The 24,039-nt window shown below is 37.3% G+C and overlaps 1 protein-coding gene across 1 annotated transcript in view; it reads left to right on the top strand.

The window, feature by feature from the left end:
* Positions 1-24,039, top strand: part of LOC136883595 (hexosaminidase D) — a 113,924-nt gene that overhangs the window by 29,369 nt on the left and 60,516 nt on the right. The window contains exons 2-3 of the mRNA XM_067155982.2: positions 18,571-18,779; positions 19,893-20,146. Of these exons, the coding sequence (XP_067012083.2) occupies positions 18,571-18,779; positions 19,893-20,146 (463 nt within the window). The remainder of the gene's footprint in view (positions 1-18,570; positions 18,780-19,892; positions 20,147-24,039) is intronic.

The following is a 24,039-nucleotide window of genomic DNA, read 5'->3' as shown; positions in this document are numbered from 1 at the left end:
TGGGTCAGTTGTGTGAAGGTGTAATGTTTCACATATCATGTTTTTGAAACCAGTTTAATGTATGTCAGCTGAGGATGACCCCATAGGGGTCAAAACCGGTACTGACTGAATTTACTGCATTATAGTAAATAAATATTGTATTGATAAGGTGGAGGCTTCTAAATTATTTTTATGTTGTAGTAGCAATCAATACGGAAATGAAGCTAATAGATTATGAAAGGACACACTTAGTTAAATCATAGAGGCTTGCAAACTGAATGCTGAAAGGCATAAGAGTTAAAAATATAGATGTATGTGTCGGTATAATAAGAAACTTTGGTTTCTGGTTCGCGACAACACAAATCAATCTCTTGGAAGAAATAACCAACAAGACAGGTTTGAGAATCTCCGTAGAAAAAAAAAATTAAGACAAACATCAAGAATGCTCCAAAATTTTTGGCAACAGATATTGGTCCAGTGGAAAGAGTAACGAAATTCAAATATCTGGGAGAAATAATTCAAGAAAATAGTTTAGACAAATCTGCAGTAGAAGAAAGTGTACATAAGATGGAAAGAGCATATGGTATCACAATGAATTTTTATAACAAAAAGTGTCTATCTAAAAATCTTAAAATAAGGCACTACACTACAGTGGTGAAACCGGAATGTTTATGTGCAAGTGAATGCCTGGTACTAAACTATAGATTAGATAAACTTGAGGTACTAGAAAGGAGAATAATGAGAAAAATCTTAGGCCCTGTGAAAACAAGAGAAGTATGAAAATTAATATCTAATGATGAAATATACAGGAACATAGAAAACATAACAGAAACCATAAGAAAAAGGAGATTGCAATTTTTTGGACATATTTACAGAATGGATGATTCCAGATTAACAAAAAGGATTTTCAAGTACCTTTGGGACAAAAAGGCAACAACTATCTGTATTCAAGAAGTAAGAAAGATTTAGAAAGAAATAATATAAGAGAAGAAGAAATTATGGACAGTTACTTTTTTAGAAAGAGCGTAGTAAGTATGGAAGGATTCCAAGGAAGATTGATCAAGAAGCCTGGTGCGAAGTGGTCCAAGGACAGAAAGAAAGAGCATAGTGAAAGGATGAAAGAATATTGGAAGGAGCGGAAGAGAAAATAACAAAGTATGAAGAACTGAATTGAAATTGGCACGTGGTCCTTAGCAGGCCTCATCGGTAAGAGGAAGAAGAAGAATGTTGAGATTTTATTGTAAATACTCTTAATTTACATATACAGCATAACAATAAAGGACTGGGCGAGTTGGCCGTGCGGTTAGGGGCGCGCAGCTTTGAGCTCGCATCTGGGAGATAGTGGGTTTGAACCCCACTGCCGGCAGTCCTGAAGATGGTTTCCCATTTTCACACCAGGCAAATGCTGGGGCTGTACCTTAATTAAGGCCACGGCCGCTTCCTTCCAATTCCTAGGCCTTTCTTGTCCCATCATCGCCATAAGACCTATCTGTGTCAGTGCGACGTAAAGCAATTAGCAAAATAAAAAAATAAATAAATAAAATGTTTGGCATAACTTGAAACTTAAACATGTTTGTTGCATAACAGTTTTGGTCAAAAGAACAAACAATAGTGGAGAAATAATGGAACTAATGTTGTATTAAAATATTACAACAGAAATGTCAGTTAAAGATATTAGTATAAACAATACAATGTTGCAGTGAAAATATCCAACATACAAGCGACGTCCTTTAGAGAGAATTATCTCTTAGCCTACCGATTTGCAGACTGTGCTTAAAAAAAATCTTTTTGCCAATTATGCAACATCATCTGTATTCCAATAAATTTCAGTAATAAACTGTTCCATATTCGTAGGATGTTTTGCATACAAATCTTCTGATTCATCAATATTCTCGTGGCCTATATTCTCGGCAACATCATCCGTCTCTTCAAACAATCACTATCCAATCTTCTCGTCTTGAGCCATCGTTCACTACCAAATTTTCAAGTATGAAAAGTAAAACATAAAAACCTGGACAATACAACTTATAAAAACACCACAGGTCGAGGGTGAACACAGCACTCTTTCTTAATGCACTGTTGACTGAAACAGTGTCTTGTTGCAACCGATGTCAACAATGCCACACACCACTGCCATTACTCAACTCCTGAAACCATAACATTCAGCTACACACTGATTGAAAGGTTTACCTACATTTAATTTCATATTATGGAGAATAATATCAGAAGCACTGCGCTCACCCCTCAACCAATGAGAGGTTTAACTCCTCTGATAAGGTTGACGTTAAGAAGGGCATCTAGTCGTAAAAACTTGCTACGAAGATTCATCTCATTTCATACCCAACGTAGAGAAACGGGACAAGGGTTGGACATCCATCATTATACTTACTATGCTTGTAAGTGGCATACATTGATGATGATTAACAGATACAGATCTCTTCTCTCCTTCCCAAATAATTCCTTTAAAGTTTGCCCAAAGTGTATTCACATTTCTTCCTTCACGTATCCAACAACTGAATTGTGATTTAAGGCAAGTCCCAAATTCATCAACTTTAGTTTTTCTGTACAGTTTCTTGTCTTGTATGACCCTCTTAATAAGTATAATGATGGTCATCATCATCATCATCACAATTTTTAATAAATAATAATGATAATATTAATGTGTGTGATATCGTACTCCACTCAGAATATGTGTGTATTTGTAGTGAGAGGGGAGACATTCATCGTGTCACAGTGTTCAAGTCTTGCTTCCAAGTTTGAACCTATCAGTTTCTTTATATTTGGTTTAGATTTTAAAATAACTAGCACCCATGTTTAATTAATTAATTAAACTTATTGCTCACATGAATGGTTTACCAATGAAAGGGATAAAATTAGTTTGTGATAATATGAAGGAGGTGGGAATTATAGGAACATATAGATCTGGAAGAGAGGAAAGAGACATGGGAATATTTGAGAAACTAATAGATTATACTCATAAAATTAATAATAATAATGATATGGTAGACTAATAATTGGGGGAAATCTAAACTTGCCTGAAGTTGAATGGAATGGAGCTGCAAGTGAAGCCCATGAACAGAAACTGGCAAATAAGTTAATTTGGGAGGGAGGATTTACACAAGTAGGTCAAGCAGCAACTCGATTCAATAACTTACTAGATGTATTCTTGGTTAAACCATGGGAAATTGTTAATAAAACTGAGGTAGGTGACCTTAAGGCTGTAATAATGGATGTATGACTGGTACCAAAAAGACTTAATAAGAGGGACATACAAGACAAGAAACTGTATGGAAAAACTAAAGTTGATGAATTTAGGACTTACCTTAAATCACAATTCAGTTGTTGGATAAGTGAAGGAAGAAATGTGAATACACTTTGGGCAAACTTTAAAGGAATTATTTGTGAAGGAGAGAAGAGATTTGTATGTGTTAAGAAGGGTAAAATGACCTCAGACCCTGTTTATTACATAAGGAAAATAAGAAAATTAAAAAGAAAATGTAGAATAGTAAACAGGAAAATCAAAGAGGGTAGGGAGAATAGAGAAACTAGAAAGCAGATAATAAGGGAACTTCATAGAGTGAAAAAGGAAGCAAAAGAGAATTATATGACTGGCATACTTTATGAGGGTAGTGACCACAAGGGGAAATGGAAAAAGCTGTATTCATATATTATGAATCAAAAGGGAAAAGGAATCCAAATTTCCACAGTGGTGGGGGAAGTGGGTGAACACACGTTTTCTTTTTACAAAAAATATGAAAGCAAATCTATTTAGTAGGGAATTCATGGATTCAGTAGAAGATTGTCGGGAGTTGAAAACTAAAATAGAAGATAGTGAGAGAGAGACATGTAAGGAAGCAAGAAGCTTCTCATTCACAAACGAGGATATTTTCAGAGAAATCCAACTGCTTCAGCAAGAAAAAGCACCAGGGAGTGATCAGGTTACTGGCGAGGTACTAAAGACAGTGGGCGATTCATAGCACTTTTTTTTAAATTTTCTTTTTGACTATGTCATGAACAATAGTGTAATACCAAAGGAATGGAAAGGATCTATAATACCAATTTATAAAAGGAAAGGGTGAAAAAAGGAAACGTAAGAACTACAGACCAGTCAGCCTGACCAGTGTAGTTTGTAAAATATTGGACAGTTTAATAGAAAAATATATTAGAGGGGTATGCGAAGATAAAAATTGGTTCATGAGGATCCAGTATGGATTTAGAAATACATTTTCTTGTGAGGCACAACTGGTTGGATTTCAACATGACATATCAGATAAGTTGGATTTAGGATGCCAGTTGGATTGCATAGCCGTAGACCTTTCCAAAACATTTGTCAGAGTGAAACATAGAATATTATTAAAGAAACTGGAGGGAATAGGATTGGACACAAGGGTTAGATGTTAGATAAGAACATTTCTAAATTCAAGGGTTCAGAAAGTCAAAGTACGAAATCATGTATCGCAGGTATAGAAAGTTTGGAAGGGAATTCCACAGGGTAGTATAATTGGTCCATTACTTTTCTTATTATATGCAAATCATTTAGGGAACAATATAACATCAAAAATAAGATTATATGCAGATGACATAATTGTTTATAGGGAAATAAATAACATAGAGGATTGTACAGAATTACAAAGGGACCTTGACCGTATCCAACAATGGGTTGAAGAGAATAATATGTAGGTTAATGGAGGCAAATCAACTGTCACAACATTTACAAACAGGAGGTTAAAAACTGCCCCCATTTCTGTTCCAATATCTTCATATTATGATGCCCCAATTTCTATCCCAAATTTATCTTCCTATTATGATGCCCCAATTTCTATTCCAAATTTATCTTCCTATTATGATGTCCCAATTTCTGTTCCAAATTTATCTTCATATTATGATGCCCCAATTTCTATTCCAACTTTATCTTCGTATTATGATGCCCCAATTTCTGTTCCAAATTTATCTTCATATTATGATGCCCCAATTTCTATTCCAAATTTATCTTCATATTATGATGCCCCAATTTCTATTCCAAATTTATCTTCATATTATGATGCCCCAATTTCTATTCCAAATTTATCTTCCTATTATGATGTCCCAATTTCTGTTCCAAATTTATCTTCATATTATGATGCCCCAATTTCTATTCCAAATTTATCTTCGTATTATGATGCCCCAATTTATATTCCAAATTTATCTTCATATTATGATGCCCCAATTTATATTCCAAATTTATCTTCATATTATTTTGCCCCAATTTCTATTCCAAATTTATCTTCATATTATGATGCCCCAATCTCTATTCCAAATTTATCTTCATATTATGATGCCCCAATTTCTATTCCAACTTTATCTTCATATTATGATGTCCCAATTTCTATTCCAAATTTATCTTCATATTACGATGCCCCAATTTCTGTTCCAACTTTATCTTCATATTATGATGCCCTAATTTCTATTCCAAATTTATCTTCACATTATGATGCCCCAATTTCTATTATAAATTTATCTTCATACAGTAAAACTTGCTCAAAGCGGAATAGCAAGGGTCCGAGTTTCTTTTCCAAATTAGACAAGTTTCCAGATTGAACAAAGTTATACAAAAAGGTTCACAAATTACTTATCCCTGATCCATTAGTCTAGTTTTGGTGATGAAAATCTCAGTAACACAATATCTTGATGTACAGTAGGTTTTTATTAGTCTTGCATAGGCCTGCATGTAACACACTCAACATAGTATGTACCATATTCAATGAAAACCGGACAATTTCTGCCGTACTGTATTTGTCAAATTATTCCTTCTTTCAATGTATAACAAAAAAAAACTGTTTCACCCTCCTTGATGTCATGTGTTTCTCAATGCAGTCTTAGCGCTGTACAGTAGCTCAAGAAGTTGCAGTGAATTCGACTTGACAGCAAATTTCATAATGTTCCTGACACACTCAATAGCTTCTTCATGAGTGCATATTTTTTTCCTAACTTTCTCTTTCCTCCTCCTCCTCCTCCTCCTCCTCCTCCTCTTCATGGTCTTCATTCCTCAGATTATAATCTTCATTCTCTGTTTGACGGATCTTACGAAGCTGTACAGCAGATTGGAAACTGTAGTGAGTACCAAGCTGGTCGTCGCTGCGAATGTATTCCTCTACATTACATGCAAAATTCTGTTGTTGGCTCAGCTTAGATATCAGTGCAGCATTTTCAGTCACTTCCTCAGGTGTGCTGACGTCATAATTTGCTGCAAATACCGCTTTTGTAAAACACTTTACGACTGTTTTAGGTTTGATCTGCTTCATAGCCAAACTGATCCAGTTGACAGCATCCCGTATAGAAACTGAGCATGCAAGGGAGTAGGTGTTGTCAGCTGTATCAACATTCTCGATCAGTGACTGCATCATTAAACACCTGTAGTCAGATTTAAAGGTGTAAATCCCTCCTTGGTCCATAGGTTGAACAACGCTGGTTGTGTTAGGTGGAAACCAAGCTAGCTTGACGTTGGAAAGCAACACATGTGAGTGACAAGTGGCATTACAAACCATCACTCTCATTTTTGTTCTGTATTGAAAACAGCGATCTCACTTAGTTTACAAAAGGAGTATAATTATTACCCCACCTATTCAATACAATTAGTACCACATTATGTGGTTAAGTAAACATAGAAATTCTAAATTTTATGGGGACATGTTTCACCCTTCTTTTATTGGGCCTCATCAGCCTTATTAATTTAATCTTAAAACAAACATTATTTAGAGGACATTGACATTTATAATTTGCAAAAATTGAACTGTAGGAATAGTAGTTATAAAATATGATGTTGGGACATGACATATACAACACAAGAAGTAAGTATAAATAACCACCTAATCGATACTTTATTATTGCCTCAGGCAAAATTGAATAAAATTAAAACTTACAGGACATGTTTCGACCACTTAGTGGTCCTCTTCAGCTGTATAAATAAAGAACTGAAAAGAAAAATCATTATGACAATAAGCACAAATAAAAGTTCTTTGGAGACTCCTTTGATAAAAATGGAGGTCATCAGAATAGGACATCTTGCCTCTCGTTCTTGTTTGGGAAAGATGTTTATTCTGCACTGTCTAGAGGGTCTGTCTTTGAGCGCGACCTGGTGAAGTAACGATGTGATACAGTTCATGGTAAGCTCTAGAGAGAAGGGAAGTAGAGTTTTATCGTCATCTAAAATAACATGTGAGGGAGGTGGTCGAAGCATGTCCTGGAAGTTTTAATTTTATTCAATTTTGCCTGAGGCAATAATAAAGTATCGATTAGGTGGTTATTTATACTACTTCTTGATTAAACATCGATACGGTCATGAAATGGACAACTTGTAATATACAACACATGTTAAAATCGTTGTAAACAAATTTAAAATCTTGTCCAAAAGACGTGTCCTTTGACGTGATTAACATGTACTCAAATATCCTGACCAGAGACACTGTCAACATCATCTATAATAACATCTGTAAACATAGTTACCTCAGTAAAATGGAGATCAACAAATTCATGACACTATTAAATTATGTTCTAGACAACAACTTTATCCCCATAAAATTTAGAATTTCTATGTTTACTTAACCACATAATGTGGTACTAATTGTATTGAATAGGTGGGACTATTTATAAACAGAACGGCCTAGCGATGGGTGACCCAATTTCGGGCATCCTAGCTGATATTTACATGGACACGATTGAATACACAAAAATCAGAACTAATATTAAAGGGATTTATTTATGATTGAGGTACGTAGATGATAAGAATGTCACTAATAGCAGCCAAGTCTTAGAAAGCTTAAATAATATCAACCCTAACGTAAATTTCACTAAGGAAGATGAAGACAAAGGCTCCTTAAATTTCCTGTACATAAAGGTCACCCGAACTAATAACACCTTTGAGTTTCAGATTCATAGAAAGCCTACATATTCGTCCATAACCATAAATAATTCCTCATTACACCCCGGTTCTCAGAAACAGGGATCATTTTATAGTTTGATATATAGAGCTTTAAGAATCCCATTATCCCCTACTAGCTTAAAAACAGAATTAAATTACATAAGGAATCTTGCCAAAATTAATTGTTATAAGATCAAAATGGTAAACCGCTTACTTCATAAGATTAAAAACAAGTTATCCACAAACATTATACCAGACCAGACAAACCTAAAAGAACTGAGTACACCACTTTCACATACAGTAACTCAGTTGTCCACCAAATTACTAACACTTTCAACAAATATAATATGAACATAGCCTTTAGAACAACCAACACAACACAAAATATATTTTTCAATTATAATAAAATCAATAATAATAATAATAATAATAATAATAATAATAATAATAATAATAACAACAACAATAAATATTCAGGCTCAGGGGTCTACAGGGTAACATGTTCCCAGTGTGGAATTTCATATGTTGGACAGACTGGACGAAGCTTCTTTATAAGATACATGGAACAATTCAATGCGGAAAAGCACAATAAATATTCGGCAATGAGTACGTACATGAAGGAAACCGGTCACCGTTTAATTTCAGTAGAAAAGGATCTCACAATAATCAGGAATACGAACAAAGGTAAAATTGTAAATGAATTATAGAGAATATATATTTTTCTGGACAAAACATTTAATAAAGATCGAAACCTTAATGATGGTACGGAAGTCAAGAGTCCCCTATATACGTTAACACCCAAGCTATTAAAAACAGTCAATCCAAATCAGAACAGAGTCCCACACGAATGTTTAAATCCTTTGAATCAAAAACTCCCCTTATCTCACCGAATACTAAGCCTGCACTTGCCCCTCCAAACAATCCCCCTCCCACATTAACACCGACATGTAATGCTCCGCCTACCTCTGCTTCCCCTCAGCATTCCCCTCCTCCTCTATCACATCGTTACAACACGAAGAGTAGGAACTCAAGGCAGACCAACGCTGCTAATACAGTAAGATAGACATAATTACGGCGAATGAGTAAGTACCCGCTTTACATAATACATAATTCTTGGTCATTAATATACAATTTAAACACACACGTCAAACTCGGTTTTTTTTTGTTCCTTTACAGTATAACCACATTCATTTCGTCGGTGTTCTACATCTAGAAGGACTACATTTTCACGTGACAATCAAAACATACCTGTCAAATACTCGGATATACTCGTCTCAAAAGCAGCTTCAACCAGCACATCAGTGTCTTTTTGCATTCGTTATATCACAATTTTTTTGGATCAATCAACTTAATGAAGATAATTTTAAGTATAACATTCGCCTTTTCTCTTGGCCAATATTTTTTAGCGCCGGAACACAAAGAAAATAAATTTCACCTTCAATGATTCAACCATTTTGGTCTATTGAGAACTTGTGTTGACAACTGCCCCAAGCAAGTATATGCTGAATTTTCTTACGAAGATGATCCACTTTAGTATCAGACGTGCCGTTTTTAGAATTTTATGTGACACAAATTTTCTTTTGGACAAGATTTAAAATTTGTTTACAATGATTTTAACATGTGTTGTATATGTCATGCCCCAACTACTATTCCTTAGTGTTAATACCATAAGAAATCACAGTTCAATTTTTGCAAATTATAAATGTCAATGTCCTCTAAACAATGATTGTTTTAAGATTAAATTAATAAGGCTGATGATGCCCAATAAAAGAAGGGCGAAACATGTCCCCATAAAATTTAGAATTTCCATGTTTATTTAACCACATAACGCGGTACTAATTGTATTGAATAGGTGGGGTAATAAATACAGTATACTCCTTTTGTAAACTAAGTGAGACAAGTGGCATTGTCAAGAAAAAGAATAACTTCGCGATTTTCCTTCTTCATCCTACAGTTAAATTCGTTCAGCCATTCTTCCATTAGAGCACTGGTCATCCAGGCTTTCCCATTGCTCCTCCAAGTTACCGGAAGCTTGCGCAAGTTCAAGCTTTTAAAACACGTTGGTTTTGCTGATTCTCCGACTACCAGGGACTTTTCCATTTCCTCCTCCATGCTACCGAACAACAGTACGGTACTGTAAATATTTCTTTCGACATTTTACCCCTACCACACTTTTCCCCACGAAGTGCAAGAGACTTTGAAAGTAAGCCTCGAAAAAAAAACCAATCCGGTTTCGTCGGCGTTGAAAATGTCTTTAGGTTTATAGCCAGAAATTAAATTTTTCAACTTCGATTTCCACTCGGCTACTACATTTTGTCCACGTCTTTGGGCTCGCCACAGACTTCATTCCGTACGATATTGTGTTTTGTTTGGAAACTCTCCAGCCACCCAGTTGATGCTTTAAAGGCGGTATTGTCAAGTATTTTAGCAATGGCAAGAGCCTCATTCTGTAGCATAGGTCCACTAACTGGAACGTTTCTCGAACGGGCACTGACGAACCATTCCCACACTCATCATCATCATCATCATCATCTGGGTATCCTTCCAGCGGGCCGGGGAGGACTTTCGTGGACAATATGCCTCCATCGGTTCCTGTCATTATAGAGTTCCTCTCCTTTCACATCCTGCAGTGTTGTTCCTTTCTCAATAAGGTCTGCATTTATTTGGTCCAGCCACCTTCTCCTGGGATGTCCAACAGGTCTCCTTCCAGGTACTGCCATTTCCAGGTATTGTCTGGGGATTCTAGTCTCTTCCATCCTTTGCACATGCCCAAATCATTTCAGGCATGCAGTGCGTAGTCTTTCTTCCATCATACAGGTCACTTGCATATCATTTCTAATGCACTAATTTCTAATTCTGTCTCTTCTTGTTTTTTGCATAGCAGATCGTAAAAATTTCATTTCACATTCTTGTAGTTTGCTGACACACAGGTCTCCAACCCATATGTCATGATTGGCAGGAGGTAAGATTTGAACATTTTTTGTCTTTTACAGGAACTGCTTTGTCCCACACTACATTTCGTACCTGATAGAAGAACGTGGAACCTTTTGTCACTGTTCTGGATTTCCAATTTAGCACTCCCCTGGTTCGATACAGTACTTCCAAGATAGCTGAAGCTTTCTACACATTCAATTCTCTCTTCATGGAGTTTGAGGTCACATTTGCTGGGTGTTCTACTATTTCATTGCTTCTGTTTTCTTCTTACTCACAGTTAACTTATATTCCTTAAATTTGTTGACTCAGCAATCTAATTTCATTTGGACCTCCTGCTCTGTTTCTCCCCAAATGAGCCGGGCTGAGTGGCTCAGACGGTTGATGCGCTTATCTCCCCAAATGGCAATATCATCTGCAAACACTCCAGGTTCTGCAGCTTTAATTTCTTTAATGATTAGATCCATGAGTGCAAGGAAAGGTAGTAGAGATAGTGCCCTGCCTTGTTGTACACTTCTCTTTGTTTGGAACCATTCAGATCTACCATTCCCTATTTGTACACTACTTTCACAGTTTTCATATAGCAATTGCAGGCGTGCCAAGTCTCCCGATTTGAGCGGGAGACTCCCGATTTTTCATCGTTCCTCCCAATTGCTGGGTCCGATCTCCCGATTTTCAGAGCAATATCCGTAATTTTCAAATTATTTTAAACTCCCACGGATTTCCTCGTTCTATCGATATACGGCTGAGTATGGCTGGTCGATAGTAGTTCTAATAATGATACCAGATGGCAGTACGGGGCACGGTGGCCAGTCATGTGTTGCTCTTTGGTCTATAATACAGTCATTCTCTTTGCAAGCGAGTCAAGCGAGTAACATTCTCTTTGGAGTAATCTAATCTCAGAAGTAGCACACCATAGTTGTTTTACCCGTAGAAGTGCTCGTGTTGTGCCTTAATATTTGTTTTGGTCAAAATGTCAAAAAAGAAATATGATGCAGTGTTTAAAAGTGCTTATAGGGAAGAGTTTCTGTGTTTGAGTGAATCCAGAAAGGGACCAACGTTCACATTCTGTACTATATGTAGGTGTGATTTTTCAGTTGTACATGGCGGCAAGTGCGATATACTCAAGCATATGCAAACGAAAAAACATAAGGAGAGTGTCCAGTGTGTAGAAAGAAACCAGAAACTGAACTTTTCATGTAAAAACCAAGATGTAAATCTTGTGACGAATGCCGAGGCGTTATTTCCGTCATTTATAGTAGAACATAACCTGCCTGTAAATTGTGCCGATCACGCCGGACCTTTGTTTTGCAAAATCTTTCCTGATTTGGAAATCGCTAAACGATATGGGTGTGCTAGAACGAAAACAGCGGCTATCATTACAGAAATGTGCATGGAAGAAAGGGTGAAAATTGTATCACATGTGCAGGTGAATGCATTTTCTGTTGCTACTGATCGTAGCAATAAAAGCGACTTGAAGATATATCCCATTGTTAACATTTTTTAGGCCTGAACTCAATGAAATTCAGAGTTGTCTACTCTCTGTGCCTAATTTAGAAGGGGATGCTACTGGAGCTAATATTGCCAATCTTTTGCTCTCAACTTTTCGGGAATTCTGCATTCATTAAAAAACTGCCTAGCTCTTGGTGTTGTTAATGCTCCAGTCATGGTAGGATTAAAGAATGGTGTGGCAGGATGTCTGAAGCGGGAAATCGTACGCTGCTCTTGTCACCTAATTAATCTTGCTGCCGAGAAGGGTGCGGCGTGCTTGCCCGTAAATGTAGATGAAAGTATAATTGATATATTTTATTATCTGGAAAGGAGTGCAAAGAGGAAAGAAAAGTTCAGAGAATTTCAGACTTTACACAACACTGAGATCAGGAAAGTTCTGAAGCATGTGCCTACTCGATGGTTATAACTAAGAAGGTGTTTAGATAGGATTTTGCTTCAGTGGGACCCTTTGGTTACATTATTCAGGAGCGAAATTGTGAGTAAGGATTCTCAGATGGGAACTTTGAAGACTTACAAAATTCCTAAGCATATTTTAAGTGCAGATGTGTCTTGTTTGTCTGAAAACGTTACGGAATGTCATAACATTTCACCCCACTCCTCAGTTAAAAGGAAAACCCAGTCATCAGTTTCACTAAAAAAATGAAACTACTGATCACACTAAGAGCCATGCATTGTGACGTGAAGAATGACTTTTCATGTTCCTTTCATCAAATTTACATAAATCTTTTTGCCTTTTTCTCTCAAGTTTTATGGATATCTTTGAGAATCCAAATGTAGCTCTTCAGTCAAGTATGCCGCACATCCACTTATTGAGGTCAGTTTTGGAGGAACTATTGAAGAATGTGATGGCCAGGTTTGTGAAACCAGACGTTATTAAAAGATCCTCGTCTCTCCTTGATGTAGATTATCATACTCCAGCAAATCAAAAGGATGATTGTGATTTGATGATAGGGAACTCCGTGTTTGTTTTAGTGAACACCTTGAAGTCTGAAGAAAAGTGCATATTCTTTATGTCTGTTAGAAAGTGTTTCTCTTCATCGTGTGACTACATGGTACACAAATTTCCATTCAAAGATGAAGTTTTAATTAATGCAGAAGTTGCAAATATTTCTGCTATAAGTAAGGTATCATTTTCTAGCCTTAGATTAACAAATTTACACATATTAAGATTAACAAGTGTCCGAACATTTTGACTAGTGAAACGGAACATTTGGATAAAGAAACTGATATTCTGCACTCCCAGTTCTGTAACTTTCAGCTCGAAGAAACAGACCTGGCAAAAGGAAGAATTGATGTTCAATGGGCATTGGTAGGTCAGATGAAATCAGCTGATGGTGTACTTAAATATGACATTCTCTCTAAGGTGATGCTTGCTATTTAATCAATTCCACATAGCAATGCAGAATGTGAAAGGATTTTTTAGCAAAGTCACAAAGACAAAAACACAGTTCACATCCTTGCTGTCTGAACAAACTTTGGAGAAACTTTTAACCTTGAAATCAGTTCAGCAAGGCAAGTGCTTTGAGCAAAAATTTAGTTCCGAGTTTCTGAAGAGGGCTAAGTCAGCTACTGGTGTCTTGAACAACAATTAGTCGTAATGTGATCACCATGTTGAAGGATGAGAAGTCACATGTTTCTACAGTTCAGGTATGTCCAGTATTTAGTATTCACATGTAAATGATGAAAAAATATATATATGGGCAAATAGAATTGTTACTGTATTGAATTATAATGAATTTGTACATGTTCTGCCATCAGTGATGTGTCGTAATATGTCGCGATTTGCTGCGAAATTTCTCCTGATTTTTCACTTTTGAAAGTTGGCATGTCTGCAATTGGATCTTACGAATTAGAGAACTTGGAGCCCTTAGTTTATGCAGACATTCCCATATGTTGCTGCTTGGAACACTGTCATAGGCTTTTTCTATATCTAGGAACACTACCATCAGATCTTTCCCTTTTTCCATTCCCACACTAAATCATTGATTTCTTCATTGCCTGTTACCTTAGATTTCCTCTTCATTTGTCCATCCCCCCTCCATCCACGGCTTAGTAATGTCATCCTTATGTTTTAAAGTCTCATAAACTTGAGTTTTTCCACATGTGAAACGTGACATAATTGCACACACAGACTTTTCACTCGCTTCAATAACTTTCACTTTCTCGTTCAGTGTCAGTGACGTATATTTCTTAGCCGTTGTGCTATCTTCAAAACTGACACAAATTTACTGATGAGACACAAAGTAAGGGAACTGTTTACCGTAGAATTGGGCTCAAGTTGTACATCCAGATAAGATCTCTACGAACCATGGCAAGAGTCAGGCAATTACTGGAGATTTAAATCCCATTCTACCAGAAATTTCAGAAATTTGGGAAACCCGGACCTCAGAGCAATGTGTTACAGTCTGTAAACACCCGACTCTTCCCCTGGCGAAATATTTATGTACCTGCAGTACCGGGTATGCCTAAATAAATTTCATCGATTTTACCTATCTCTATCAACTTTCAACTCCCTTATCTCCTTCTTTTATTCCCTCAATTTCTTTATAAATCTTGCTCTAACCATGTTTAAAAATTTTGAAATATTTGTTCCCCTCTCCCACTCTACACAACCATGATGTCATCTTATAAACTTTATCTAACTTCTCCACTTCCTTTTTATTAAGCAATTTCCTTTTCACCTCATCCAAAGCTGTGCAGTGGTTGAATATATGTAAATCCGACCACCCCTCCCCACATGGTACACACCTATCCTTATATAAATCATATTTAACTGTTGCTGTTTGTGGATGCAATTTATCATCAGTGCTATTCAACTTGTATATTGGGGAGGGAATTAAAGAATGTAAACAGGATATGGAAGGAATTACGATCAATAGAGTATAAATTAAAATGATAAGGTTTGCTGATGACATAGCTATCATTGAAGAGAATGAAGAAAATCTGCAAAAAGTGTTAACAGGAATAAATAAGATCCTGAGAGAAAAGTATAACATGAAAATCAACACAAAGAAGACAAGAGATCATGGTGTTCACCCACCAGCAAATTACAACTGACATTAGGGTTAACGATGTACCACTGAAACAAGTTAATAAGTTCACCTATTTATGAAGCAAAATCACATCAGATGGTAAAAGTTCATCGGACATAAAATGCAGAATTGCGCAAGCAAAAATAGCCTTCAACAACAAACGGGTGCTTCTTACATCAAGGAACTTAAATGCAGAGACCAAAAAAAGCATTCATAAAATGCTGTGTCTGGAGTGTGGCACTGTACGGATCAGAAACTTGGACACTTGGCACATGTAATAAAAGAAGATTAGAAGTATTTGAAATGTGGTGTTGGAAGAGAATGCAGAAAATCTTGTGGATGGGAGGGCTGACGAATGAAGAAGTTCTTAGAAGAGTTGGTAAAAAAAGAGCGCTATTGAAAACAATAATGAAGAGAAGAGACCAGTTAATAGGGTATCTGTATAGACAAAACTATTTAAAAATCAGTGTTATGGAAGGAATGGTACAAGGCAAAAGAGGCAGAGGAAGATCCAGATTACAATACATGAAACAGATTCAAGGAAATATAGGAGCAGAATCATATGAAAAAATTAAGAGACTATCAGAGAACAGAGAGGAGTGGACGAGAAGAATTGCTGCCAACCAATCTTCGGATTGAGAATGAGAAAGAGAGAGAGTGAGTAATTTACAGTATTTATTCTTAAATATTATTTTTTCTCTATGTATCTTCCAGTATGTACTTCAGCCTGTGTTGTTCCTATTCTTTCCACATTTCCTTCTTTTCCATTCCTATTTCTCCATCATTTCATCATTGTCTCATGTTCTGTGAGCTTGCATTTGGCAGACGGTGGGTTCAAACCCCATTTTCGCCCGTGGTAAACGCTGGGAATGTACCTTAATTAAGGTGAAAACCTATCTTAAGTTAGGCAACATTAGTTCTACTAGCAAAAAATACATGTCTGTTACTTTTCCTGTTTGGGGTCCTCACCAGGAATACCTAATAAAAGAAATAGATGGTGTGCAGAGGAAAGCAGCAAGATTTGTAATGGGGGATTTCAGCAGAAAAAGTAGTGTATCAGAAATGTTAGAGAAACTTGGGTGGGAAACTTTAAGTAAGAGAAGGGAGAAAACTAAAGCCTATACAGGAGAGGAAACATAGGGAAAAGTCCATGAGAGGCTTCAGTTGAAAAATAATTATATTGGCAAGGCTGACCACAAGTATAAAATTAGAAGGGATTTTAGCAGAAGCAATTGGGACAAATTTTTATTCATTGGGAAGGGTGTGGAGTAGTGGAACAGTTTACCAGGGGTAGTGTTTGATCCTTTTCAAAAATCTGTACAGATATTCAAGAAAAGAATAAACAGCAGCAAAGAAAAGAAATGTTGGAGGGCATTCGACCTGTGCAGGTTATTGTATATAAATAATTTTTGTGAATAAATTAATTCCATCCCCTGGTCTATGGAGATTGAACAGCCGAAGGAGGGGACTGCCTGTAGGGGTGAAGTACAGTGGGGACTTTGAGGGCCCGGGGACCACTATGGTAGCTGTGAAAGCCCTTCAGCAACTCTGAAAAGCGGTGGCTAAAGGGGCTCTGGTTAAGTCGCAGCCGGTCGTTATGCTTGTTAGGTTCCATAATAGGTAAAAAATAAATAAATGCAATGTAAATTTTAATCTTATAGCAGTTGTATAGTATTCATCATCATCATCAGTTTTCCACTCCAGTTGCCCGGGTGTGGTTTACGAGCACTCTCCACTTCTGTCTGTCCATGTACCACTCTTCTCTCAAGACGACATCCCAGCTGACTCCTCTTGTTCCTATGTCCTCTTTCACTTGGTCCAGCTATCTCTTCCTAGGTCTTCCTACCGGTCGTTTTCCGGCCACAACTGTGTGTAGCCATTGTTTTGCTGCCTTTCTATCGTCCATTTGTTTGACATGGCCAAACCATTTCAAACGGGCCCTGTCACTTTTTCATTCATGGATGGGTACACACCAGCTTCCTCTTATTCTTTCATTCCTTACCCTGTCCTTTTTTGTCTTCTGTACCATAGTTCGTAGGAACTTCATTTCTGCGGCTTGTAGTTTGCTATCCACTTGTTGGGTTGTTGTGCAGGTTTCTAGGCCATATGTTATTATGGGGGTGAAGTATGATTGGAATAGAGTCTGCTTTGATCTTAAGGGAACTTGTTCGTTCCAGAGGAGGTTCCGAACTTGATGGTAAAACTGAGCTGATTTTTGAATGCGGTTGTTAATCTCATGCTGTATTCTGTTATCACTTGAAATGATGCACCCAAGATATTTATATTGGTCTACTGTTTCCAGCTGTGTACCTTCCAGCATTATTTTTCCTTTCTTCTTCGGCCTGTTGACAGACATAGTAACAGTTTTCGATTTATTTATTGTTAATCCGTGTGCTTTCAAATGTTCATTCCAGGTGTTCAACCTCTCTTGGACTTCCTTCTCTGTATTTCCCCAAATTACTACATCATCTGCAAATGCAAATATATTGATGTCCATATTGTTCTTCTGCTTAATTTCTTTCATGACTTCATCCATGACAGTAATAAAAAGTAAGGGTGAAAGGGTACTGCCTTGTTGCACTCCTTTAGTGGTTTGGAACCAATCAGAATTACCGCAGTTGCAACAGTCTTCATAAAGCATTTTAACTTTCTGGATAAGCCTTTTGGGTACATTTTTCTTTCTTAAGCATTCCCATATAGTCTTCCTTGGAACACTATCAAATGCTTTTTCGAGATCCAAAAACACTAGTGTTAAGTCTTTGCCTTTCTCCCAATACTTTTCTAACAGTAGTCTAAGTGCAAATATGAGATCGGTAGTTGATCGGTGTTCTCTGAATCCATATTGTTCTTCCTGTAGTTGTGGTTCTATTACAGTATAGTATTATTTGAAGTAATTCCACATACTGTATATGAGTTGATTATGTTTGTAAGTACAAAAGACATTATGAGTAGAATTTTGTAAATAATATAAATTTATTAAGGGTGAGCTGTTTGATTAATAGAAAAATTGTTAGTGTAAATTGTATAATACTGTATTTTAGGAAAATTTATTACTGTGTACCATTTGCCACCTAGATAGACACCTCATTTGCAAATAAAGTGATTTTGATTTGATTTGATTTTCTGCTGCACACTGCTAAATCCTACCATCAGATTTATATTCACTTCCTCAGTTTTCTCCTGGTGTGGAAGAATGTTATTGATGATTGTGGTTTCCAGGTTATCTGCCCATCTCACAATTCAACATTCCCTCTCATCACGGCTATGATAGATCAGATCATGGAGCTGCACCCAGACATCAAAAACCTCCACATTGGATGTGACGAAGTGTATTACCTTGGGTTGTGCGTACGGTGTGCAATGGCGATGATAGACAACAAGTGGTCCAGGTCCCAGCTGTTTCTCAACCACGTTGTCCGAGTGGCTAAGTGAGTACTGATACTCATAATACACTCATGAGTTCAGAAAAGGAGAGAGGCTTGTATATTAATCTCAAACTAGAAGACTGCTCTGCAGCATTTGTTATAAATAGGTCAGATAACGCATCTTGATATGCCTGTTGCAGTCATATTGTTTTGCCTACCTGTTTCAGTGGTTGTATGAACATTTAATGAGAAGCGTGTTATGGTATGCCACATTTTGTAGTTATAAATTCATCCATTCCGTCATCATGCCGTCTCTTTGGTAAAAATCTGTTCATGTATTCACTTTTTGCTTTTATCCTGCAGTTTTTGATGTAAAGCTTGGTATTGTGTCGTAGAAGACAATGGTATTTTTAATCGTTGTTTTTCTATATAGAATGGTTGTCTTGTGTACACATAGGTTAGTCTCGAAGGAGTTTTTTTGTCAGGCAGGGAACTTTTTAAATATATATGGCCTTCACTCTTTCTAGTGTAGCTAGCTTATCTTCGATAGGTGTTCCCAGGTAATGTCTGAGGCGTATGTCATCCTGGGCTCTGTTTGTACATAGACTTGTTTCTCTCAGCAGCATGTAAGCTATTAGGAATGCTCTATCATTTGTTGAATATATTTGGAAGCTGGGAATGGTTAGAGAATCAAAGAGTATCTAGCAGAGAATAGTATTCTTCCATGATCTCTGGCTTGACAGATAGTACTCAAACATGGCTGCATGCAATGACATTACTAAGGATGAAAACCATATGTACCAGAATATTAATGAAAGTGTTAGTTGCTTAGCAACACGCTATTAATATAAGTGTAGGATGTATTGTGGGTAAGCCATCGCCTGCTATTATTGGAGTGATCATGTAATGATTTGATTTTATGATTACTCAAAGTTGGCTGAACTCAGAGACCTGTCAATGTCTCACAATTCACCAGCAGGTAATTCCAGAGAGAATAAAACAAAAATGAAGCAAATTGATCCAGTAGAATGGACAGATGGATTTGCCAAAGCTGTTGTAGTAAACTCTTTTAATATTAGATAATGTGTCCTGATCATCATTGAACAGTGCAGTTCAGCAGAACATGTCTATTGGCAAATGTTTAGGTCTACCTTTGTCTTGTATTTGTTTTTGTAGGTATATCAGGAAATACTACCCATCGGTGATGCCCCTCACATGGGACGACGAGTTCCGCTCGCTTTCGACGACAGAGCTATTGGAGTTCGAGGTTCCTCGTTGGCTGGAACCAGTGGTGTGGAAATACTCACCCGATCTGGGCACCACTATGGCTTCTGAGGTCTGGGAGAATTACGTGACTGTGTTTCCCAACATTTGGATCGCAAGCGCTTTCAAAGGTGCCACAGGGCCTGACAGATATGTGACCGACATCAGTAAGTACAAGATGGCGTTTCCTCTGGAGTCTCCTTTTTTCAACCAATAATAATAGTAATAATATCATAGATACGTACGAGGTGTAACAGACTTTCAGGACACATTCCTCACATACATAGGAGAGGAAAATATGTTGTATGGACAAGGGTCTGGAAATTTTTCATTTCCATGTTAGAACTTATTTTCTACAACTCTATATAGTACCTTAACTGTAGAACTGCAGACCATCTTTCTGGAAGACAGTGCACTGTTTTGTCAAATACGATCGTCTTTCTGACAGACGGTGTCATTCTTCTGCGATACATTTATAACTGGACACCAGGTGGCACTAATATAGATACGGTACCAGCTAAATACTGATACTTTTATCTTCACTTTTGAAAGTCTTTGGAAAAGCAATGGTATGGAGAAGTTTATATAGCTGTAGAAGTGAAAGTACTTTCACATATTCTCAGAATCAAGCTTCTGAAATTGAGAGTTTGATTTTCAAAGATCTTAGTGACATTTCATTGTTAATTTCAATGAGAAAATTATTCCTGAAAGTAGTGAAAGTGACAGCGAAGTACAAGGTGCCTCGGAAGTAATGGAATGATGTTAAAGTCGGTGCAGGTTATATTATTATTGGCAGTACTTTAATATTTGATGAAACCAGTGTAGGGATGAGTGTGAACTGTTGATATTTGTTTAGATTGTTATGAATACTTTGATCACAACATACGGAAAAAATAAATTAACATAAGAAAACTAAGATAAGCTGTAAGTTTGAAGTTAGTGAAAAGAACTCAAAATCCGTTTCAAGAAAAAAAATGCATTTTATGTGTTTTACCTTTTGAAATGAAAAGTGAAGAATTGTGGGGGGAAATGTAAGAATATACCTGTGTGTTTCAGAATATCATGTTTCAGGAATAAATCATCTATTAGAAATTCTTTTCTTGGAGCAAAATATTTCAACAGTCCCCTTTGTTCAAAAAAATGATAATTATATTTTTCAATAGTTAGAAATCATGACAATTTAAAAAAATATATTTCTGACATCTTCATGTGGATCAGTCTTTCAGCTTTCTATTGGTGTATAATATGGATTTATTGGGATTAATATGAGTTTACAGGCATGATTTTATGTTCATGATGTATATTGAGGAAAATAACTGCTGCATTTGACAGATAAACCTGCAACAGTTCTAGGGTTAATCGTGGGAAACACTCCATAACAGAATGAACCAGCATACCACAGGAAACTCTTTCTTACATAATATGTTCAAAATGCCCTCCGTTAGCATCGATATCTGTATGAACCCACCGCGGCATTAAATCTCGGGTGCGCTGATGTATCCCTGGTGTATTGATTTAACCGATTCAAGACTCAAATTGGCTTAAGGAGAGAGCTTTACTGAACTTTGCCATCTTCTTCCTTTAACCCTCCATCGCTAATTTCAAGAAGTTGGAGAACTCCTTAGCCTTCAAATCACCTTTGAGATGGACCCTCATATTGACTCGCAATAGACAAGGGAGCCTGCCTTTATAATGAGAACTTCCCAAGTCAAGTGTGACTGTCAGCAGGCAAGGCAGTATGCCATTATAACGAAAACATCCCAACTCGATTATGACTGGCAGCTGGCAATGGGATCTGCCATTATAATGAAAACTCCCCAACTCAATTGTGACTTCAACAGCAATCTTGGACAAGATAATTTTAATGACAGTAGGCAAGGTGTCTGCCTTTATAATGACAACTATGCAATTCGGTTATGACTGGTTGTAGGCAAGGCACATTGCCATTATAATGAGAATTTCCAAAGTCGAGAGTGACTGGCAGCAGGCAAGGGATGCCATAATGTAACCTTTCGTGGTATCAGTACATCAATAGACCATAATATTCCCGCAACATGACGTTAAAAATGGAACACCTTGGATGAGGCCTTCGACCGGGCGCGGCGCCGAAGACCCCTTCTCCCCTACTAGCGTTACAAGGCACTAGCTGAGCCGGTAGAGACATACGGGTCGCAGTTTGTCCTTACTGGGCAGTAATCTAATAATTTACAGTAGGGGAATCATAATAATGAGAGGAATACCATTTACCTATGAAATGAGAAGAATGAATTACGTTTCCCCTACTGTAAATTATTAGATTACTGCCCAGTAAGGACAAACTGCGACCCGTATGTCTCTACCGGCTCAGCTAGTGCCTTGTAACGCTAGTAGGGGAGAAGGGGTCTTCGGCGCCGCGCCCGGTCGAAGGCCTCATCCAAGGTGTTCCATTTTTAACGTCATGTTGCGGGAATATTATGGTCTATTGATGTACTGATACCACGAAAGGTTACATCAAGTGTGGCGCCCCACGTTGGGCGCCACACTTGATGTAACCTTTCGTGGTATCAGTACATCAATAGACCATAATATTCCCGCAACATGACGTTAAAAATGGAACACCTTGGATGAGGCCTTCGACCGGGCGCGGCGCCGAAGACCCCTTCTCCCCTACTAGCGTTACAAGGCACTAGCTGAGCCGGTAGAGACATACGGGTCGCAGTTTGTCCTTACTGGGCAGTAATCTAATAATTTACAGTAGGGGAATCATAATAATGAGAGGAATACCATTTACCTATGAAATGAGAAGAATGAATTACGTTTCCTTTTTTTAAAAAAATTTAATGCCTGAGAAAACACGTAGATAATTTATACATGGATATGCCACCATATTAAACATATAAATTAGACACCGTAAATTTTTTTGAGTGTGTAACTGTCCTCTCTAGTCCTTTCCCTAGAATTGCAATTCACTCTGAAGATATTCAAACACATTATGCACTAGTACCGTTGTACACAGAAATAATTGGATGATGGCGTATCTTGTATTACTCGCCTTATTTACATTATTCCACTATATATTCAAATACCAAGTCGTAGTCCTATTGGCGAGAATTAACATTAGCTATCGAATGAACCAGGTGAGGCGTATTTGATATATGAGCTTGTCTAAAATACCTGAAAGTCGTCTCACGTATTAGAAAGAAAAACACCTATCTCGCTATCTCATGAGATAAACAAATAATACACATCGTATGTTCCAAGGGGATGTCATTTAAATATATATATATACATACACGAATTAGACATCTGGACAACGGTGGCCCCTAAATGAATCATATTTAGCGAAACAGAAACAATACAGTATTCAAATACATATCACACCTGTGGATAAAAGACAATAAATACACTCGACATTTACAATATAAATCACGGACCGGGGCATCCGCCCGTAGCTGATGGCAGCAGCATAACTGCCTCTGGTGCTGATGAGACATGAACTCATGTCCCATGACAATTGTGAAGTGTGACTTCCACCCTGAAAATCCCTAGTCGTTTTAATTAACATAAAGAAATGGGGGAATTCTCTCATTTATTGGAATTGTAGGTCTAACCAACGGTGTTTATTTCTGACTGGTTGCGTGTAATATCGATGCCGGAGAGAAAGAGAACGAGCCCTCTAACACTAAGTTCCTCTCACAGCGGTGATAGTATTTCACATCCCTCCTTACCTGGCCGGACTTTAAATCTCACCGGCCAGCTGTTTACACTGTCCTCACCCTGCACTTTCACTTTCAACACGAGGGAACTCGGTCCCGTTATCTAGCCACCTCGGCATTTCGCTTCAAAATATCATTATTCATTGGATGCCACACGCATCAATTAAACACATCGGCTTGCATCTAGCCTACTTTATACCATTAGCACGGGATAAACAACCTTGCGCATACTTTGCTTATATTTCATCAACACCGCATTCGATCTATTCCTTATCAGCTGGAGTAGCTCGATCTCACTTCTCGGCATAACCAATACACGCATATTATGGAAGAAAGAAAGGCCCTAGCATTCGGGACAAAGTATG

This window comes from Anabrus simplex, chromosome 1 (assembly GCF_040414725.1).
Source record: "Anabrus simplex isolate iqAnaSimp1 chromosome 1, ASM4041472v1, whole genome shotgun sequence".
Lineage (NCBI taxonomy): Eukaryota > Metazoa > Arthropoda > Insecta > Orthoptera > Tettigoniidae > Anabrus > Anabrus simplex.
The sequence above is the reverse complement of the archived record's forward strand: the minus strand, read 5'-3'. Positions and strand labels throughout refer to the sequence as shown.